General features: G+C 40.5%; 1 protein-coding gene across 9 annotated transcripts in view; it reads right to left on the bottom strand.

Annotated features, from left to right (window-relative positions):
- Positions 1 to 7171: 7171 nt before the first annotated feature.
- Positions 7172 to 19337, bottom strand: part of TTC29 (tetratricopeptide repeat domain 29) — a 380444-nt gene continuing 368278 nt past the window's right edge. For 5 of the 9 annotated variants that reach the window (XM_051790953.1, XM_051790955.1, XM_051790956.1 and 2 more), the window contains 2 exons: positions 8451 to 8524; positions 7189 to 8076 (listed from right to left, as the gene is read on the bottom strand). In XM_051790953.1, the coding sequence (XP_051646913.1) occupies positions 8487 to 8524 (38 nt within the window). In that variant the 3' untranslated portion in view covers positions 7189 to 8076; positions 8451 to 8486. Of the gene's footprint in view, positions 8077 to 8450; positions 8525 to 19337 lie in introns of all 9 variants that reach the window. The other 4 variants (XM_051790959.1, XM_051790951.1, XM_051790950.1 and 1 more) reach the window with 4 other exon arrangements.

Below are 19337 nucleotides of genomic sequence, written 5' to 3'. Positions count from 1 at the left end.
TGTCATGACACATAATTCAGGGCTGCCACATGCAGATTTTTAGTTCAGCTTGCAATACCTTGGAGACTTTGAAGCCTTTGCTTCAGGAGTCAAGAGCTGACTTGTCCTTCTGTTACAGGAAAGCTGTTGCAGGAAGGAGCTTTAGCGTAGACCTTGAACAGTCTTCAAAGGCTCAGAAACCAGAGGGAAAAGTAAAAGAGCTTCATCTTGTCTTCATTGAACACGGTTCTCAGAAGGACTAAGTCTAGACCTATGCAATAGTTTGAGACAATGCACATGATGACTTCATTTAAAGCAGACTACATACAAGCACTGGTCTCATAGGAGAGAAACCCTAAACTATTACATGAAACTTTTCATCCACTCATGTTGTGGAGGATGAATTCATGCAGCACACAGCACAGCCATGTAGCTGGTGTAGGCCTTCTCCTCTGTGGGGGTGTGGATGTCACTCACCAGGTGTGGCCACTTCCAGGCAGCTGTGTGCTGGGACAGACGCTCTGAGACGAGACTGAAGTGAGACTGAACCAAACTGACTCTGCTTTAGAGGTGCAAAGGTCTCACTTAGTGAGCCTCTGGCTTACTTATTCAGTACCATGACATGAGTCTGGGTTTGGTTTCACAGAGTCTTTCAGATGTGATGAAGACTACCTATATATTTCTGCACCTTTTTCCTTTGAAAAAATAGTTAACTCCAGTCTCACAGTCCTGAAGATATTTCACTCATGTCTGATATTAAGAAACGTACAACAGGGACTGCAGAAATGAATCACAGCATCTGATGGTGAGATTAAACCCAGCAGCTTTCAAGGGAAAAGTGCATTGTCTCACTGATGGAAATACTCCAGCTCCCTACAGTGGGATGTGGGATCTGGGAGAAACAGTGCAGGTGACTCAGGCAAGCATGCTTTTTGCAAATATATTAGTTTAGTTTTTTTATTCTTCTACTTTCCTCACAGTTACAGCTTGTTTTTTTATTTACTTTGTATAAACTACCAAGTTTTCTGGCACAGATGGTCTCACTAATTTTCTAGGCAGGTTCCACTGTCCTGAATTTTCTAATCAGGAACACAGAGGAAAAAAACCTAGACCATGAGTGATATGAGTGACCACAACCAGCAACACTGATTGAGCACCACCTACTCTGAGGTGGTTTGGTGTGTGTGGATGTGCACAGGTTGTGCCAGCACAGCACTCCTGGTCCCTTATGACTGTGCCAAGCCTTGTACACATAAGTTATCTTAGAGACAGTTCCCATGTCTTATGGTTTAAGTGGCTCCTACTGCACTTATATTCACACTGATCCTTGACATGTGTCCTGCTCCTGACACTGTCACCTTTGCCAGCCTGCAGGTTTGTGTTTCAGGAGATTGGACTGGCTTGGTCCAGGCTGGTTTCACACACGGGTTACGAACTGTCTGGCTGATGAGAGCCTTCCCCACAGACACATCAGTAAGCTTTGGTGGGGTGTTGCCCCTCAGTTATTCAGAGTATGCAGTGCCAACACTGATGGAATTGTTTTTGTAGGGCCCTGAGCTCTGCTACCGTTTAAGAAAGAAAGCATTTCCCACCGAAGGGAGCTGCCGACTGCGTTAGAGCCCCGCGCAACCTGCACGGGAGCAGTCACGTTTTACAGGCCCACACTGCAAGGCCAGATTCACCCCTCCGTCCCTCTCACATGAACAGGATTCAGTGTGACAGGAGGAATTCTAAGTGCCTTAAATCCTCACCCCTTTCTGCTTAACTGTCCCCACCTGGAGCAGTTGTTTGGCCATTTCTGCCAAATGCGCTGCAGAGTGTGAATGCGTCGGTGATATTGCTCTTCCAGAACAGAGGTTTGTAGAGGTGAAGTAAAAGCAAAGGCTCTAATTCATCAAAATATTCTAATATCTCAGAGCTCCTCTGAGAGTATCAGGGCTCAGCAGACGTGAAAGCTCATTGCAATTCAGAATGTAAAAGTTAAAGGGGTTGCTGTGACAGAGAAGCAACCAGGGGCCTGGAGACAGAAGCCAGGTAATCCTGGACTTCCCTTATCATAAATAAATTTTGTTTTAATCTGTACTGTGAGCTTGGCAAGAGCCCACTCTGCCCAGAAAGCAGTCAGCAATGCCAGGGAAACTGATTTCCTGGTACTCATGTGGAAAGGGAGAGTGTCTAATTTTCTCAGCCAACTGATGCTGAGGAGCCGGAAGGCAGATAGCTCTTATGAAAGAAAACAGGAGAAAATAACAGTGACCACCATGCTTCAGGGAGGGCTCTTTGAAAATGTTTTTAAGGGCACTGCTGTGGTTAAGTCTAGATTTAAGTCACTACAATTACGAACTGTGAACTTGTGGCCAGATGGGACAATATTTTCTGAAACAGTCCAGGAAGACCCGGGAGCAATGTTGCCAGGGATAGAATTGCTCAGTGTAGGAGGTAAGAGCCTTTCAAAGCTAATTTACCTCTGTATATGGATAAGTATGTCCCAGATCAGGAAGTGGGACAGTTACAAGAGCTGGTGTTGGAGGAACCTGCCTCCCAGAGACAAGGCTTACCTCTCATCCATTTGTCTGGTGCAGGAGATAGCAATCTTAGATGGATTTGGAGCTGAGTGGGAGCCAGCAGCTATTGCCACTCCCAGACACTCCTAGAATGCTCGAACTCCCAGTCCCCCAGTTGTCCATGTGCTACTGAAAATCTGTTGTCTACTGGTTTTCTGTCCCATGCCATCCCTGCTGCAGGTGACCAACCTGTAGAACTGAGCTGGAGAATGTGTAGCTGCTGGGACAACTTGAGACTTCCCCCCGCCCCCACTCTGGGATCCTACATAGAGCCTGAGTCATTCTTCAGGCTCTGCAGACCCTGAGCTCCCAGAGAGGCAGGGTCATGGCCAGCACGTCCCATCTCACACAGGTCAGCTGTGCTGGAAAGTTGTCTGTCTGCCTTTCATGTGGTAACAAAACACATTGTTAACCTTGGTGAGACAAACCTACTCATTTGGCATGGATGGGGTCAGGATTGTGGTTTCTCAATTGCCTTCTCACCTACTGAGATTAATCCCTCCAAGCCAGCATTGCAGCAAGTGGCTATGAATCTGGGGCTCACTTTGTCCATCCCACAGATGAGTTAAGATTAAACAGCAGGCTTTCAATTGAAGGAATCTCTTTCTCCTCCTCTGCTTGAGAGCTTGCTTCACCAACAGCCATTCTGAGCTTTTATTCTGTACTTTTAAAAACTAAACCTTTAATGTTTAGAAAGAGAAGTCTATCTCCATCACAGCTCCTGGGCTCCTCTGTGCTCAGCGTCACTCTTCGGTGATATGCCTGCGTCAAAAGAAGACTCACACATGGAAATATTCATTAACATGTTTATCTTCAAAGACAGCACATGCATTCTATCTACCTGTAAGCATTTGTGTGGCAAATACAGAGATGCTATGAAGTTATGCTGTCAAACAAGACACATAGTTGATTAAAAAACCCCAAGAAGTCCTCATTCTCTTCTTTGTAGGAGCTGTCTTCAGAAATACCTGACCGAATCTCAGCACAAAGTCCTTCATGTGCACCATTTCTGAAGGCTGATGAGTTCTCACCTCATATATAATAGCTGAACCTCACATAACTGCTCAAGACTTTAACCTATTTCTTGCATTTTTACATGTATATTATTGTTTCTTGCAGTTACGATCTACTTTTTCCTAGTAGGAAACTAAAGTGTGGCTTTAGTAATACCTATCATCAATCTTATTTATTCCATCTATTTCTAGGTAATTATATATAGTGTATTTCTTAGTCTATATTTGGATGGCCTATTTAGAGATGAATGGATTCCTTCCAGAAGGGCAATAACCTTTCTGTGACTCAAACATTAATTTTCTAAATGGCATCATAGGTGAAACACCTTATATATCATCATAATTAACAAGATATACCCTATTAATGGTCAGAAAACATGCTTTTCATAATTATAAACAGAATCCTTCCTCTCTGTTATGAATTCGTAGCCAATACTACCTGATATATCCACAGTGAAACCTACTAAAACCCTATTCAAAAAGCAATCTTAATTGCCAGCCTTGCATACCTTAGGTACCCACAAAATGTAGATTTTAGAGACATCAGTATTACAGTTCAGGACTATTCACAGATTTGCCTGCTATAATATGTTTGACAAGTTCTTTTGTTTGAATCAGACAATTGGCATTATAGGCTAAATTGATTTGCCTGCTTTCTTAACTTCATTAAAGTCAACTGTGCCTGTAATTTCTCAGAGCACAGAAAAACTTGTAACTGCAATTCTTATGCTTGAGTCCTCCTTTCTGATTGCAAAGTCTTAAGGGTCAGGGGATTAGATGCTTTCTGGGAAAACTTGGAGGAAGGATTGCAATGATAAAGAAGGAGGCAGAGTGGAGAATAACACTGTTCCCTATGAGGAGCCCCTTAAAAGAATTAGAGCACCTCTCATGTAAAGAGACAAAAGACAAAAGTTCTATTATACTAATTCGAGTTCTGATCTCAGCAGTTCTTATAAGCAGGACTATGTCTGACATGAGATCACCAAAGGAAAAATGTTGGGAGAGCACTGGTAATTCAGAAAGTGGTGATTTTTCTTCTGAAGTAGCAGTGGGTCGATACCACAGCCGAGTACCAGTGAGCACTGAGCTTTCAGCTGGAGCATGTGAGGTGTTACACCGAGGCCTGCCATGACCCACGGAGCTCTGACAGTTTCTAACAGCTGAGAGGTTTATTCCAGGATCCTGTCCTAAGTATAATGTATGGATCAACATCCTGCCTAACCTCCTTGCCCCCTTAATTTGAAGGGGGAAGTAGAGCCATAATTTTCCCACTGAAAAAAGTCTGTAAGGAGCAGAGCAATGCCTGCACTCTGCTAGACTGAGGGTTACTCGTCAGACAAATAGTTACTGGGGTGAGAGGCAAGTACATTTAGCTCCATAAACATAATTTGCCCCCAAAGCTTCCTACCTCTGAAGAACAGAACTCACATTTACATTATTATAGGATGATACATTTCCCCTTATTTTTATTAAAAGCTTTACGACAAAAAAGTGTTGTTAAAAAGTGTGGGAGAGTTAATGCTCTAGAGGATTGATGCATGACCATTTTTTCACAAGCATACAAGAGTTATCAAGTAGTAACAAGCTAAGATTGGCAAAAAATAGTGATGATCATGGGTGCTATTTAATATGACTACACAATAACTTTGGGGACACATACACAGAATGTTCAGTTGCTGCAGAAATTTATGTGAGGTTAAAAGCCCTTAAGAGTTTAGAAACTTGTCCTTGACAAATGCTAATTGTCTTTTCTAGAATGTCTGCATGGTTCATGTTATAATTTTTTTTTTACTATGAAGGCCAGATTCAAATATGTCATTTCTTTCAACAATATTCTGCTAAAAGAAATTCCAAATATCTAAAAATAGTAATCTCTTACAAGCAGTCATGCTATACTTCTCAAGATTAGAAGAGCTTGTAGATTAATGTGATTTTTAAGATATTATTTACAAAATTGTGTTGGTTTTATCATGTTTTTCTTATTTCATATCAATAGCATTAAAATAAAAGGGATAAACTTAAGGGGTAAACAACATAGATGGCTTTTATATTTAATTCATAGTCCTGTTTCTCTTCCTGGTTTTCATAAAATGTTTAGCTCTTTTTAACACTCTAGTAAAGAGATTTGTATGCCTATGTGTGTGCATAATTGCATGTAGGAACATTTCTATACAACTTTTCAGCCTTGCAAAAGCACTCTGAATTGACATTGCTATAATAAGCTTGGTGTTCAGACAATAAAGATCTCTAAATAAAATAATAAAATTATTGAGGTATTTGTAACCACTTTGCATGCATACAGCATTTTGATCAAAAATAGTCTAATAAGAGCTGGTTAATGATACATTTTTACCATTCCTTAACAGGGAGAAATCCTACTGTCATATGTCAACCAGTTACTCAGTTTGCAATCCTGAAGAAAACTGTGAATTGAGTTATTGCTATGGCAAAAGCTATTGCTTGCTCAAAGACTGTCATAAAAACTGATTACAGGTCTAATGGACCTTGCTTCAAACTCTGAATCTGGACAGCTCCGTTTAAAGGAAGGAATGGTTGGCTATTGGGAGTCACAAAGCTCTGCTTATATAATTAAAAGAAGGGGTTTTCTAATACATGAAATTATGAAAGCTTGCATCAATTTTCCTAAATAAAATTCAAAGGTTTCAATCCTGGTTTTATGTATATTTTGCAATGTGATACCTGCCATCTTCTGTCCTCTAACTCTTTTTCAGGCCAGCAGTGATGGCAGCAGGCAAATGCCCTCTGAGGACTGTGAAGACCACAGGAGTCAGATGCTGCAGGTCATGTGGGGAACCCACTGTCAGAATGTCGTCAGCTCAAAATGGGAAATTCTCCACACTGAGTCCAACCTCAGTGCTTCAGATTATTTATCAGAAAGAATCAAGCAGAATTTTAGTTTACCTTGATGGTGTGAAACACAGGATCACTGAATGGGTCAGGTTGAAAGGGACCACAGTGGGTCATCTAATCCAACCTCCCTGCTCAAGCAGGTCATGCCAGAGCACATGGCACAGGATTGTGTCCAGATGGTTCTTGAGTATCTCCAGTGAGGGAGACTCCACAGCCTTTCTGGGCAATCTGTTCCAGTGCATGGTCACCCACACAGTAAAGAAGTTCTTCTTCAGGTTCAGGTGGAACTTCCTGTGCATCAGTTTCTGCCTCTTGTCCTACTGCTTGGCACCACTGAGAAGAGCCTGGATCCATCCTCTTGGCACCCTCCCTTCAGATACTTACCAGCATTGATGAGGGCCCCTCTCAGTTATCTCTTTTCAAAGCTGAACAGGCCCAACTCCTTCAGTCTTCCCTCCTATGAGAGATGCTCCAGTCCCTCAACCATCTTCACAGCCCTCCACACCGACTCCAGGAGCTCCATGTGTCTCTTGTACTGAGGTGCCCAGAACTGGACACAGAACTCCAGATGTGGCCTCACCAGGGCTGAGCAGAGGGGCAGGATCACCTCCCTTGGCCTGCTGGCAATGCTCTTCCCAATGCCCCACAGGATACCATGGGCCTTCTTGGCCCCCAGGGCACACAGCTGGCTCATGGACAGCCTGTTGTCCACTAGGACCCCCAAGTCCTCCTCTGCAGAGCTGCTTTCCAGCAGGTTGGCCCCAGCCTGAACTGGTGTCTGGGTTTATTCCTCCCCAGATGCAGGCCCCTGCATTTGCCTTTGTTGAATCTCAGACAATTCTTCTCTGCCCACAGGCCTTGCTAAAAGGGGAGTTTTGGCTTCAGTTCTGAAAATGTGATGTACAGGTATTTCACCAGATGCACTTTCATTGCTAAATACAGTTGTTTCAGCTGTGAATATAGACTGATATTGCACTTGAGACAGTTGATTGCATTCCAAATGCTTTGATTGTACAGGCTTCCAACAGTTTCATGAGTATACCCAATCATACTTTAAGCAAACTTAGTTGTGTTTTGGGTCCAACCTGTTGTAGATTAGATCAAAATTGCACCATAGTGTGCCACCCAGGTTGGATCTATTCTAAGCTACAGTTGAACCCCAGCCATTGAGCACACATGATAAAATCACTGGTAGTCCTATGAATAAGTTTTTCTGAAAGGGAGAATTATATGGGCTTTAAAGAAAATTCTCTGGACACATTTGGAAACTGACCTTACAAGTTATTGAGTGGCTTGGATTCCCATTCCATAGGCATAAATGATGTTTAATATCTTAATGGGAGCATATTGACACTTTGGAAGACATTAAGCATTAGGGGCACAAAGTATAAACTTTCTGTTCTACTGCTCTTTGTTTTTATTTATTTCAACAACACCAGCTATTTTTGATAAAAACATGTAATACACATTGAAGCCACATTTCAGACATAATATATCTTAGAGCTCTCAGATGTTTGTACTGCAACACTGTGCTCCCATTTTAATGACAAAATCCCTGCTGAAATTCCTACTTTGTTGCATGTCTCCTCAAGGATCTTCCTGTACTCATTATACATCTATCAGCTCCTCTGTCAGTAAGGAGGCATCCTCTAGAATGAAAAACAGCAAATAGAAAAATAGTAAAATGTCATAAGTTTATGTATATATATATCAATATCTACATATTTTATACTCGGGTTCAGCATCTGATTAATAGATTTTTTTCTGTCTCAAAGGCTTATGTCTGTAAATTAAAAGCAATTACATGATCAAAGGCAGTTAAATTCTAAAACACATCTAAAAAATCTGAGGGAAGTGTGAATTCATTCATTTATGAGCAGTAAAAATATTGTTATTTGGACAAAGTAAAATAGAGATGATGTGCGATTTCCTGTCAAAATCAGGTTAAGTGTTGATAGCAATGACAACTTGCAAAAATCAGTATATTGGTATAAAGACTATGAATTAAGAACAAATACTATACCAGGAAGGAACTAGAACTGGTGTCTTGGACAGAGGCTCACAGAGGCTTTGAGGCACTTGTTTCTTTATCAAGTTCTGTTATTTAAAAAAAAAAAAAGTGCATCAGTGTTTTAGACTCACAAGACTCTTAATGGAAAAAAGCCGTAGAAGGTTTATTAGAAAAACATGTAACACAGTAAAAAGTCACAAGAGAAAGAAATCTAAGACAACACAAGGGTGAGACACATAAGATATAATCCCAGAAATACAAAACTGACAGGGATTTCTGCTCTTATTTCTTGCACTCCTGTGCAGAGGTTCTCCAACGGGCTGATTTTACAGGACAGGTCCAGGTGGGACCAGCTGGGGAGCCAACAGGGGAGACGCATTTGGGAGAAGATGATGGCAAAGAGAGCACTGAAAGATGGCAGGCAGTAAGAAGACCGTGCAAGGGAAGAAGTGAGCAGTGAAGGAAGCAAGAGTAGGGTGAGGAGGTTGAATAGGAAAGGCTGTCACCTCTCAGGGGATGTGATCTAAAGAATAGGTGGCTGGGAGGCCATGGCATAACTCTGCAGTTCTTGACAGCCATAAGCTGCTTTTGCTCCCATGATCTGTGATGCTCCCCCTTGTTCCTTCCTCACTCCATTTTCATACCAAATTCCCACCTCCTTGCTGCGCTTTCTGTTCCATTCCCGGTGACTCTTCGGCAGTACACCTCCCTCTGCCTCATTACAGCCACACCACCCCTGGGGGATTGTTTCTTATTTTGGGAACCACTGATCTGGTTCACCTCCTCAAATGGAGAAAGTGCACATATATCTAGTCCATCCTGACATCTATTCTCAAAGGTTTCTGATGAAGGCTGTCTTACAACATCCCTAATCTCTCTGTTCCAGTGCTTCACAATCTTATTGCTCAGTTTCTTCCCTAATACTTAAGATAAATATTTATTGCAAATTAAACTGATTTCTTTTTCTTGTTTTACTTTTGGTAGACATGAAAAGCAATGGCACATTGTTCTCTGTTATAATAACTCCTTATAACTTGAGAGACTATTTTCCTTTCTCTAATCTTCTCTTTCTGAGGCTGTGCAAATGCAGTCTCTTCAATATTTGAAAGGAACTCATGTTTTCTGACCTCTGTATAATCCTTAACTGGATCCTCCTCAGTTTGTCACTACCTCTCTGTACCATGATGCCTAAACTGGACTTTGTCTTTTAGTCTCAGCAATACCAATGGTGCTTATACAGCATCCATTCATGTCCAAAGTAAATATATTAACACAGTTCTGGTGGGGATGAAAAATAATGTTCAAAGCAGTGTCTCTGCTGGTGCAATATTTGGAACAGATTAAAGCTACTGGACCACTCAAGACTCAATAAGATTTCTGTTTCATCATATCATAGGCTTTTATTAAGTATAATTGCTGACTATCACTTCATCCGCCGTATACAAGTAAGAGTAGGATAAGCAAATCTATGAAGAATATCTGAGAATTAGTGTTAAGTTGTATATGAAGTCTCATTTTGTATGAGGGCACTGTGTACGTTAGTGGTTTACTCTGTATTTAACAATGTAATTATTCCAGGTAACATGTTCTGAAACCAGGCCTAAACTATATCAATGGAAACTCCTTTTCCTAGCAGACCTTGTCTAAATGAAAAAAAATCTAATAAAACCCAGTTTGAATACAAGGGGCTGTGCTGGGTTTGGTTTAGGCACTCAAACAGTGTGAAGCAGCCGAGACCCCCAGGCAGTTCAGAGGTGCCTACAGGGGTCAGAACTACATTGTCCCACCCCAGCTTTACACCAGCACAGCTGGTTATCGCTCTTTCTAGAGGAGTCTCTTTGTTTAAAAAGTGGTGCCAGACAAGTGGGTGATTCAAGCCCAAAATGTGACCAGGTACAGTAACACGTATTTCCAAGTAAATTCACATAAAAGCGTCTCTGACTGTGACGTATCTTGCACATGCAAAAGACTGTGGGGATGTGTATGTGACAGATGGGGAGTTAGAGCATAAATTGCTTTTCTCATGCACCTTTTGGCCTTTTGCCTTCACACTTGGACACCAAGCTATTATTGCCTGATTAACAGTTCTGCCCTCTCAGCATATAATAAGGGTATCAAGGATAACTGATGGAATACTGAGCCATAAATGTTTTCTTGGCATTTGTTTGGCCTATGCTATTTGGGAACAATAAAAGCATCTCATATTCATAATGATAATACATATATACCATCACAGATCACACCATCAAGCATTCTCCTCCCATCTTATTGTGTTGTGCAAAATGTGGAGATAAACATTAATATGTACTAATAGCATGTAAATACAATTAATCATAATAGAATGTTCCTGACATGTTACCACTGCTGTTGATAAAATATAATTAAAATTGTCTGACCGAATTTTCAGTGTGGCTAGAATTGGCATCTCTATTCTTGCTGTTTACGTGTGCCTATCTAAAGAATGTTACACTTCTAAAAATCCCGTTATTTCATCACGTTCCTGGGAAAAAGCAATGCAGGGCTGCGAGACCTTTAAATGATATAATTAATGAAAAGTCATATAAAAGAATGAAAGCCTGCAAAACGTACACCTACAAAGACTGAAGCTACAACTAACTCCTGAGAGGACAGGAATTTTAGGCACCATTCTCTCAAAAGATTATAAAGAAAATGAAAGAGGCAACACCTGAGTTCCTGAACTTGCATGCCCATTCAATGGGAGAGCATTTAAATCCAAGTTTTGCATTGTTCAGAGACTGCTGGAATCTATTAAACAAGAATTTCACTGAAAGCTCCACGAAGTGATGAAGTCATAAGAGCACTATTGTTTTGGGCAGCAGAAACTGCTTTGGAAAAAAAATAGGCAATATTCCGAGGAGATGACAAAAGTAAGAATGAGGGTAGCATGCAGAAGGTAACCTAGAAACCATTTTTCACTGTCTCTTCCAATGAAAGAATGAGGTGGGATATACTGAAAGCAGCAGGTGGTGGCCTTGGATACAAAGGAAGGGCTTCTTTGTGCGTTGTCAACTCATCCTTGGAACTCCCTGCTGCAGGATGCTGAGGATGCACAAGTTTTGTGCTGGCTCAAGAAGTGTCATGGCAAAGAAACAGGAGAAAAGCCCATAGTCTCTCCTACTCTTGCACGATAGCCAACTTATTCAAGTGGCATGTAATCCCATAACACATAACACAACACCTCAAACAAAATATGATAACAGTGCCGTTATGTTTTTACATGTTTTCAGGTGCACACACACAAACAAGGCCACACCTGCAACTCCTGTTAATGGGAGCGAACTCTTGCTATATTGTACATACAAAAGTAGTAATACAAGGCAACACAGTGTTTTCATTACATATATTTTCCTCTAACAGAATTAATTCCACATATTCAGATCCACTATTAGCCAATATCTTTGTCACAAAAGGGAGAGAAAGCAAGACTATCACAACATATTATCATGTTGGCGTAATGAGCTGATGAGATATAAGCCATTACTGTAATTTAAAAATTACTTGCATTTTTAAAGGTCATGCAGCTGTTTTCAGTTATGTAATCCGTAGAATGATGGAGTAGGAACAAAGATAGAGCATAAAATAATTTTACTGCCAACAATATGCACATCACGCACTTGTAGACAATCTTCCTACTTCTTTTTCTGTCTTGATAAATGAAAATTGATGAATTGCATTTTTAAAAGCAGGTTGGGCCAACCTGTTTAACCATGTATCCTGACTAGGTTCACTTGGAATGGAGGCAGTTGTACTTGGAGGTTGTATGAATATAAAGATTAATGAATTTGTACAATTTGGGCATGCAAACCATTTTTATCAGGCATATTCCATTTAGAATAAGCAGTAAACCATATATAAGGGTTGTGTCAAAGTTTACTGAATAGGGCCCTTGGTAGCTAATGTAACATTTCTCCAACAAATCAAAGGTATTGTTCTATGCTCACATGAATATACAGTAGCCATTACCTTAAATTTAAAACTCACTGTGAGCAGCAAACACACTGTGGGGATATGAAGGCCATATTGTATCAGTGGAGTCTGCAGAGATTTTCTTCATACGGCTTTGCCCGGTTGAAATATATGTTGCAGTTGAAAGCTAAAGGGATTACTTTTGAATAGTCATCACAAAGGTTGATTATATTCGTATATCATTTAGCTGGACCCTGCAGGCTATTATTCCATTAGCTGTGCTGGCCCTGCACTGTCAAAAAGTTGATCATATAATGTAAAAAGGTTACATGCTCTGTTAAGGTATGTGAAGTAACTTGAAACAGTAATCTTTTAAGAGCAGTACAGCTGTGTACTTGAAGGTAGATTGCATTTAAAATAAATACCTGCAAAATGGAATAAATACAATGAACCTACTACCTCTGTTCCCTATTTTTCCTTCTTTGAACAGGCCGTATACAATTTGAGTCAGTTAATTGTACCAGGTAAGATATTGGCTAGAGAGTATTTTTTCATCCCCACGTCCCAAGAACTATACCTCAAAATAGCTGCGTCTTTACACGAAACCCTCACGGAAATTGTGTTTCTGGTGAAACAGATTTGCTGATTATATTCCCCTTGCACATGCAAACACACACACACACACACACATTTTCTTCCAGTGCTTAATAAAATGGATCTTCAGACGGTTCCATTATGTGGATGCCTTAATATTATTTTATGCTAAAACATGGACAGCACATTAGATTGAAAGCATCTTACTGTTCCATAAGGCAGAGTAATCATGGGCTATCCCTAGATAGCAAATGCTCCCATTGGGGAAACAATACCAACAACACAGGCTAATGAATCACAGCAGTTATTAATCATGGGCATTTGTAAGAGCCACATATAATAGAGATGAACTCTCAAGATTAGAAAGGTTAGAAGGTGGGACCGAGAAAAAGACAGGAGATCATCCAACTGCATTTCAGAATAAGTTTATGGACGAGTATTTGCTTCAGTACAGTCATGCCCATGCTGGCCTCAGTCTTTCATGAGAGGGCAGAGCAAGAGAAACAATTCAGTCCCCTCGGTTCACTCAGCTTTCAGATCCTTGTAGGACAATTTGGCAAAAATAAATAAATAAATAATCACGCACATACAAGGCCCTTAGGGCTTATGGCCTAGTTAGAAGTGAGACAGTGCTTCTTTTATTAAACAAAGTTGTTTAATTTAGATTGTAACAGCAAGAGTTGGTTCTCTTTCAGTACATTGTATATATTATTCAGAGCAATGAATGAGTCTTTATGAGTACAAATGGGAGACTTTAATGAACTACAGTAAGCACTTGAGCAGGTAGGTTTCTCTGAATAAAGGCTTCACAGATGGGTAAGTTTATGAATGAGAAGAATTTATTTCCTATGCTTTGAAGAGCCTACTTGGATTATGGCACTACAAAGAAAGTGCCAGGTTTTTCTGGTTTGGGTGAGAAAACCTAATGGGAATATGAATTTTTCCCTGACTAATAACTTCCATTGTTTACTTATTCATATTCAACAGTTCTCAGACAAATTAATCTTCCTCTCTTACATAGTTTGGGCATGTTCCAGACATTTGTACAACAGTGGAAATCTCTCTTGATCTTACATTTTTCAGTTCTGTTTGTTGTTACTCTTGTTTGGGACAGTATAGTATAGCAACAGTTTTACACAAACTATTTGTTGAATATTAATTTTAAATAAGAGATCATATTTTTGACTGTAGGTAGGAAACCAAGGATTTTTCTCAAGGCCAAAATATGACACTGTGTCTTTTGTACACCTGGAAGTTAGAGATCAGAAAAATTCTACACAGATATTGGTGACACAGAGTATTCAGCTTTGAAAAACAATCATCAAGAAGATCACTTCAAACATAAAAAAACACAAACAAAATAGCTGCCAGTTTTTAGTTTATAGTTTTACCTTTACTATCAACAAATTCTACATAAAATCCAAACTACTAGCTTAAAATTTCAATACAGCATCTCATCTCTGGTCTACTCCAACCCAAGGCAGGGAGAAATTAAGGAAACAATATTTCCAATTCAGTGTCTTTAAACTTTCTCAGTCAAAGGCACTTTTCCAGCAACACGAAGCAGGTGAGCATCTGCCCAGCTGGTCATTTAAAGTTTCCACAGAGCACAGGAGAATTCCCAGATGGCCCAGAGAAGGGTTTCTTTTCTTTCACTACCACCCCTCCCCAGTCCAGATTCGGAATGAAGATCACAACTGGAACCTGCTTGCTCTCTCCTAAAGACAGGACAAGTCCCAGAGGGACCTGCTGAGAAAGCAAACTTCTGAGCAAAGGCTCTTGGAGAAGCTAGACTTGCCCTTGGCTACCCTGAGGAGCTTGTGAGGAGAGAACATACAAGCAGTACAAAAACACTTCTACTACCTCTGTCTCTGCTGAGAGCATGAGCTATCACTAAAGATTGAGCCCAAAAGCTACTCAGAAATCCTTATGAAAGGAAACCCTTGTCTTGCTCACAGAAGTGCTATTTTATAGTCTCAGAGAACTTTTGCCAGTATTTTCAGAGATATTCCTAAAGACTTTTACAGAAATGTGTCTACCTCAGTGATATATGCACAGAAGTTTTAACATGTATTTTTGGAGTTATGAACGAAATTTATTCTCATTGCAAAGGGCAAAGAAACACTAAGTGGACTGATGTTTCTGACAACATACTGATCATAACAGAAGCAGCATATTTGTTGCCAATTCGTGAGCAGAATTATCATTTTATCATTTATTCAGTTTAAAACAAAGCAAAGCTAGGTATTTCAGGTGCTCTGGAAATAATTACAATACAGTAGATGTGAAAACACAGATTTCAGACATAGTGATGATTCTGACACCAATTCACGCCAAAGCCACTACACTGAAAAATTCTTGCTGGTTTCCCCCAAATCACTACAATCCTTGTCCTGTAAAACTTTTCAGTACTCTGCTTGAGAATGTACTTTTTGCACTTACTATGCAACTTTCTTGCATGACTACACACAAAACTTTATCCTTTATCCTTTACTCGTATAGACATAGTGCATTTTGTCTGTTAAGTACTTGGTGTAAAGGCACAATTAGAACCTGCAAGACAGGATAGCAGGACATACATTCATACCTGTATTTTGTGAACACCATCTCCTACCCATGGAGGAAAATGTGCCACTGAACAGAGGAGCTCAGTACTACACACTGGCAGTGTGTAATATTTATTTCTGAATATGCAGCTTGGTGTGTCTTCAAAGGACATGGCTGTCAGAGTGCTTAGCACCCCTTTCTCTGAAATTCAGGTTCCTCACAGGTGTCCTAAGGGAGGGAAAGCTGAGAGCACAGATTACTTAAACATGTCCTCTTGCTTAATTCCTGCCATTAGGATACTGAGGTTCAAATACAGTATCAGGCTGCTCTGACTACAAGTATCTCTGATTTTAGTTCTTTTTACTTTATCTCTCTATTTTCACATGAGCATTCTATGTAGCTTTGTTAAGAGTTTCTTGTTCTGCAGGTCTCATTCTTTATGTTCTGGTTTGGCTCTGTGTTTTCTGGCCTCTAAAGGTGTACCTACTCTTCTGTAATCAGATGTAAGAGGACCTCCTCACAGTTGAGACTTTCAGCATGTCCAGTGACTACTCTGCCTGGTGGCTCACAAATCTGAGGTCTTTATAACGTGGGGGTTTTTGCCTGGAAAACCGTCTTCCAAGAGCTTAGCCAAAGGTATCATCTAGGTTCAGAAATGGAAGCCAGTGAGGCAGAGAAAATCCAGCAATGCATCTGCTAAAGACAAAAAAAAAAAAAGAATGCCAGGGAGATTTTTTTTTCTCCTTACTTGAGTTTAGCTTTACATCTTCTAGTGCACCTTAGGCATGAGTGCATTGTCTCTGGCTAAAGGAGATGTAGGGAAGCGTCTGGAAGATTATGTTCTTTAAAAAGAAGATACGGACTCCATTATGGAAGTATCAGTTTTCTTGTGACTGAAGTTGTCTGGGGAGAATATTGTTCCCTGTAGCAGCTGAAGTCCCCTTCTAAGACTGATACAAAGTACTCCTACTTATCTCTTAAAAATAACCAGCAAAAAACCAGTTGCTGGAAATAAAGGTCCTGATTTATGCAGGGTCCTTGCAGTCACATGTGGTGTAACGGATATAATGCTATGGGAGATACCTCTCCCACAGACACTTTGGAGAAGGTCCTTTGTCTCAGCCTTCCTCACTGAGATCATACAATCATAGATCAGACCTACTTCTCTTCACCAGGGATTGGGAACAATACTTTCACTGGTCAGAGAAATGTAGAGTGTTTGGTTTCTCCCTCTTAGTTTTTGAATTTATGGCCACGTTCTTCCAGACAACATGGGACAACTTGAAAGACCACTACTTGTCTTCTGTCTTCACAGATAAGTAGAGAACTCCAGCTTTCACGCCAGTCAACCACTTCTTTTGATGAGAAATAGATTCGCATGAAAAAAAGATTACACTGAAAAATGGAAATGGATTTTCTGTTTTATTAGCAGTCAGCATAAGACTTGTGAGCTGCTTTAGAAAGTTATAGAACTACAGAGACTTTCAAGAACATGCCAGTAGAAGCTAGAATTTAAAAATAAATGCTCTGGCTACTCTGGGCCCAATTCTCAAGTGATGCAACCAGTGCAGTTCACTGAAGTTAGCATGGCTATGTCAGCTTTGCCAAATTGCTTCAAAACAGATCTTTTTAGAAAACATTTGACTTCAGGAATTTTAAATTCACTTTGAATTATGCCATACCAATCACACTGTTTTGCTCTAGGTACAGTAGAGCTTAGAAGAATCCACCAGGCAAAAAAATGTCTTCCTAAAGTAAAAGATGTTGCCCTTGCCACTCCACTCCTCGACCACATTGACAAGGCTGTGATGAGAGTCACCACCAGGTACTCTCAGTGTGGCAGACACTTAATGAGGCTGAGGGGAGGCACATACTTTTAAGCACAAGGGACTGAGAGCAGCAGTGGGTGATCTGGTTTCTTCTGGATCTTTTCCACAACCACAATGTAAGGGGAGAAAAGGAAACAGGGTTATTTACGTGTTGCTGCTCAGTTCTGTCTCTCACAAAGGCATCAGTGGAAGCAGAAGCAGATACCATTTTGGTTACAGCTGCTGCTGGTTTGAAGTCCTTTCCTAAAATGAGGTAAATCATGTGAAGTCACCAGCTGAGAAACAAAGATTGATTTTTTTTCCCCAGGGCACAAGTCTGATAGGGATTCTGGCAGAATTTTTTAAAAAAACAAACAAACCCTGTTCCCACAATCCAGGAAATCCATTTTGAAATTATCTTAGGTTTGAAAATATCCTAATTTCCCCAAATTTATAAAGCAAATGTAGAACTTAATATGAATTAGCTATTTGAACATATTGGGGACCCCTTGACTGTGCCATGATCCCTTTCATGGGAGGATATGAGTATCTCTTTGGAAGCTGCATAAGTTCCAAGAATTAGGCAGAAGATTCTTGGTAACAGTAATTTGATAATTTAACAGCAGTCTGTACTCAGATGAATGTTTGGTGCTTTGATAGGAAAGCAGGTCTTCGCGGTAAAAACAATACTGGAGCTTTCCCCTTAAAATCCATGTTGGAATTTGTGTGTTCTGATCAAATCACAGTCCTACCTCATAGCAAACCTCATGAGGTATAATAGACAAAATTTATGGCTATAAATTAGGATAACACATCCCTACTTGGAGGTTTCAGAGTCTCCAAGTAAAGCCTTGTTCCAACAGAAGGAATATTTCACAGGCACACGTCTTGAAGATCACCCTTCTTCTCTACAGCAGAGCCCTGGTTTGATCCTGCTGTGCAAGTTCATTTGCTAGGCACAAAACTAGAAACTGTACTTTGGCTTCTTCTGGGTTCTGCTAGGATTGTACCTATTATATGATGAGCCAGCTGAGAAGGATTTTTGTAATGGGAAGGAATAAAAACGCCAACCTCTCTCCGAAGCTTCGTTTGAGCTGCACCTGGATTGGTGGTGAACTCTCCAGGCTGTGCCGGAGCAGCGCTCCCGGTAACAGGAGCCACGCATCCTCGGTGCCCGCGGGAACCCGGAGTGCACACAGGGAGCACGGCGGGTCACAGGCGAGCCTGCCAGGCTGATGGCAGTGGGATAACAGCCTTGGGAAGGTTTGCTTGCCCGCCTGCAAATCACTCCAGTGAACTGCTCGCTGTGGCTCTATTTATTTCTTAATCTCTGCACCTCTGTTTAATTCCTCGCTGCTTTAGGGACCTGTTGTAACACAGCAGTTAAAAAAAATATTCACATGTACTGTCGGGCCTCCCCGAAGAGCACTAACTTGACACGCAGGCCGTGACAGCTGGGCTTGGACTACTAAGAAATCTAATCCAGGGTTTCCATCATCTCAGTTGTTGCCTTTCTTTCATTACAGTTTGACTCAGCCCCTAATGGATTCAGCTTTATAAAATCAGAAAAAGAGGAAAAGAAAGCAATTTATTCATGTTTCACTAGAGCTCACAGAAGACATGAATCTTCTCTAAAAATGCAAATTATTTTGTGCCACACAAGTGAGACTGGGCAGCTAAAGCTCTTAGAGGAAGGGCCTTTCCCAGGGCTAATGTTTTTATACCCAGTGATTGAATAAATCGATCCCTTTATTATCACATCTCTTTTACTCTCCTTTTTCTTCAGAAGAACGTAACCAGAGGTACCAAAGCACCCTTTTTAATTCTAAGAAAACTGATTATGCGTGTTAATTTTGTTTTTAATCCCAGGCATATCAAAACAAACACCATAGTCATGCGTAGCAGAAATCAATATCTCTTAAGCATCAAGTTGGTAAAAACAAGGATTTAGTTAGAATCCAAGATGTAAAAGACTAATGTAAAAACTAAGCCCTTATTTATGTAATGTGCCTTTATACAAGCT

This window comes from Manacus candei, unplaced genomic scaffold, assembly GCF_025592945.1.
Source record: "Manacus candei isolate 608988 ecotype Guabito, Panama unplaced genomic scaffold, ASM2559294v1 h1tg000028l, whole genome shotgun sequence".
Classification (NCBI taxonomy): Eukaryota; Metazoa; Chordata; class Aves; order Passeriformes; family Pipridae; genus Manacus; species Manacus candei.
This window is presented reverse-complemented; position numbering and strand designations above follow the sequence as displayed.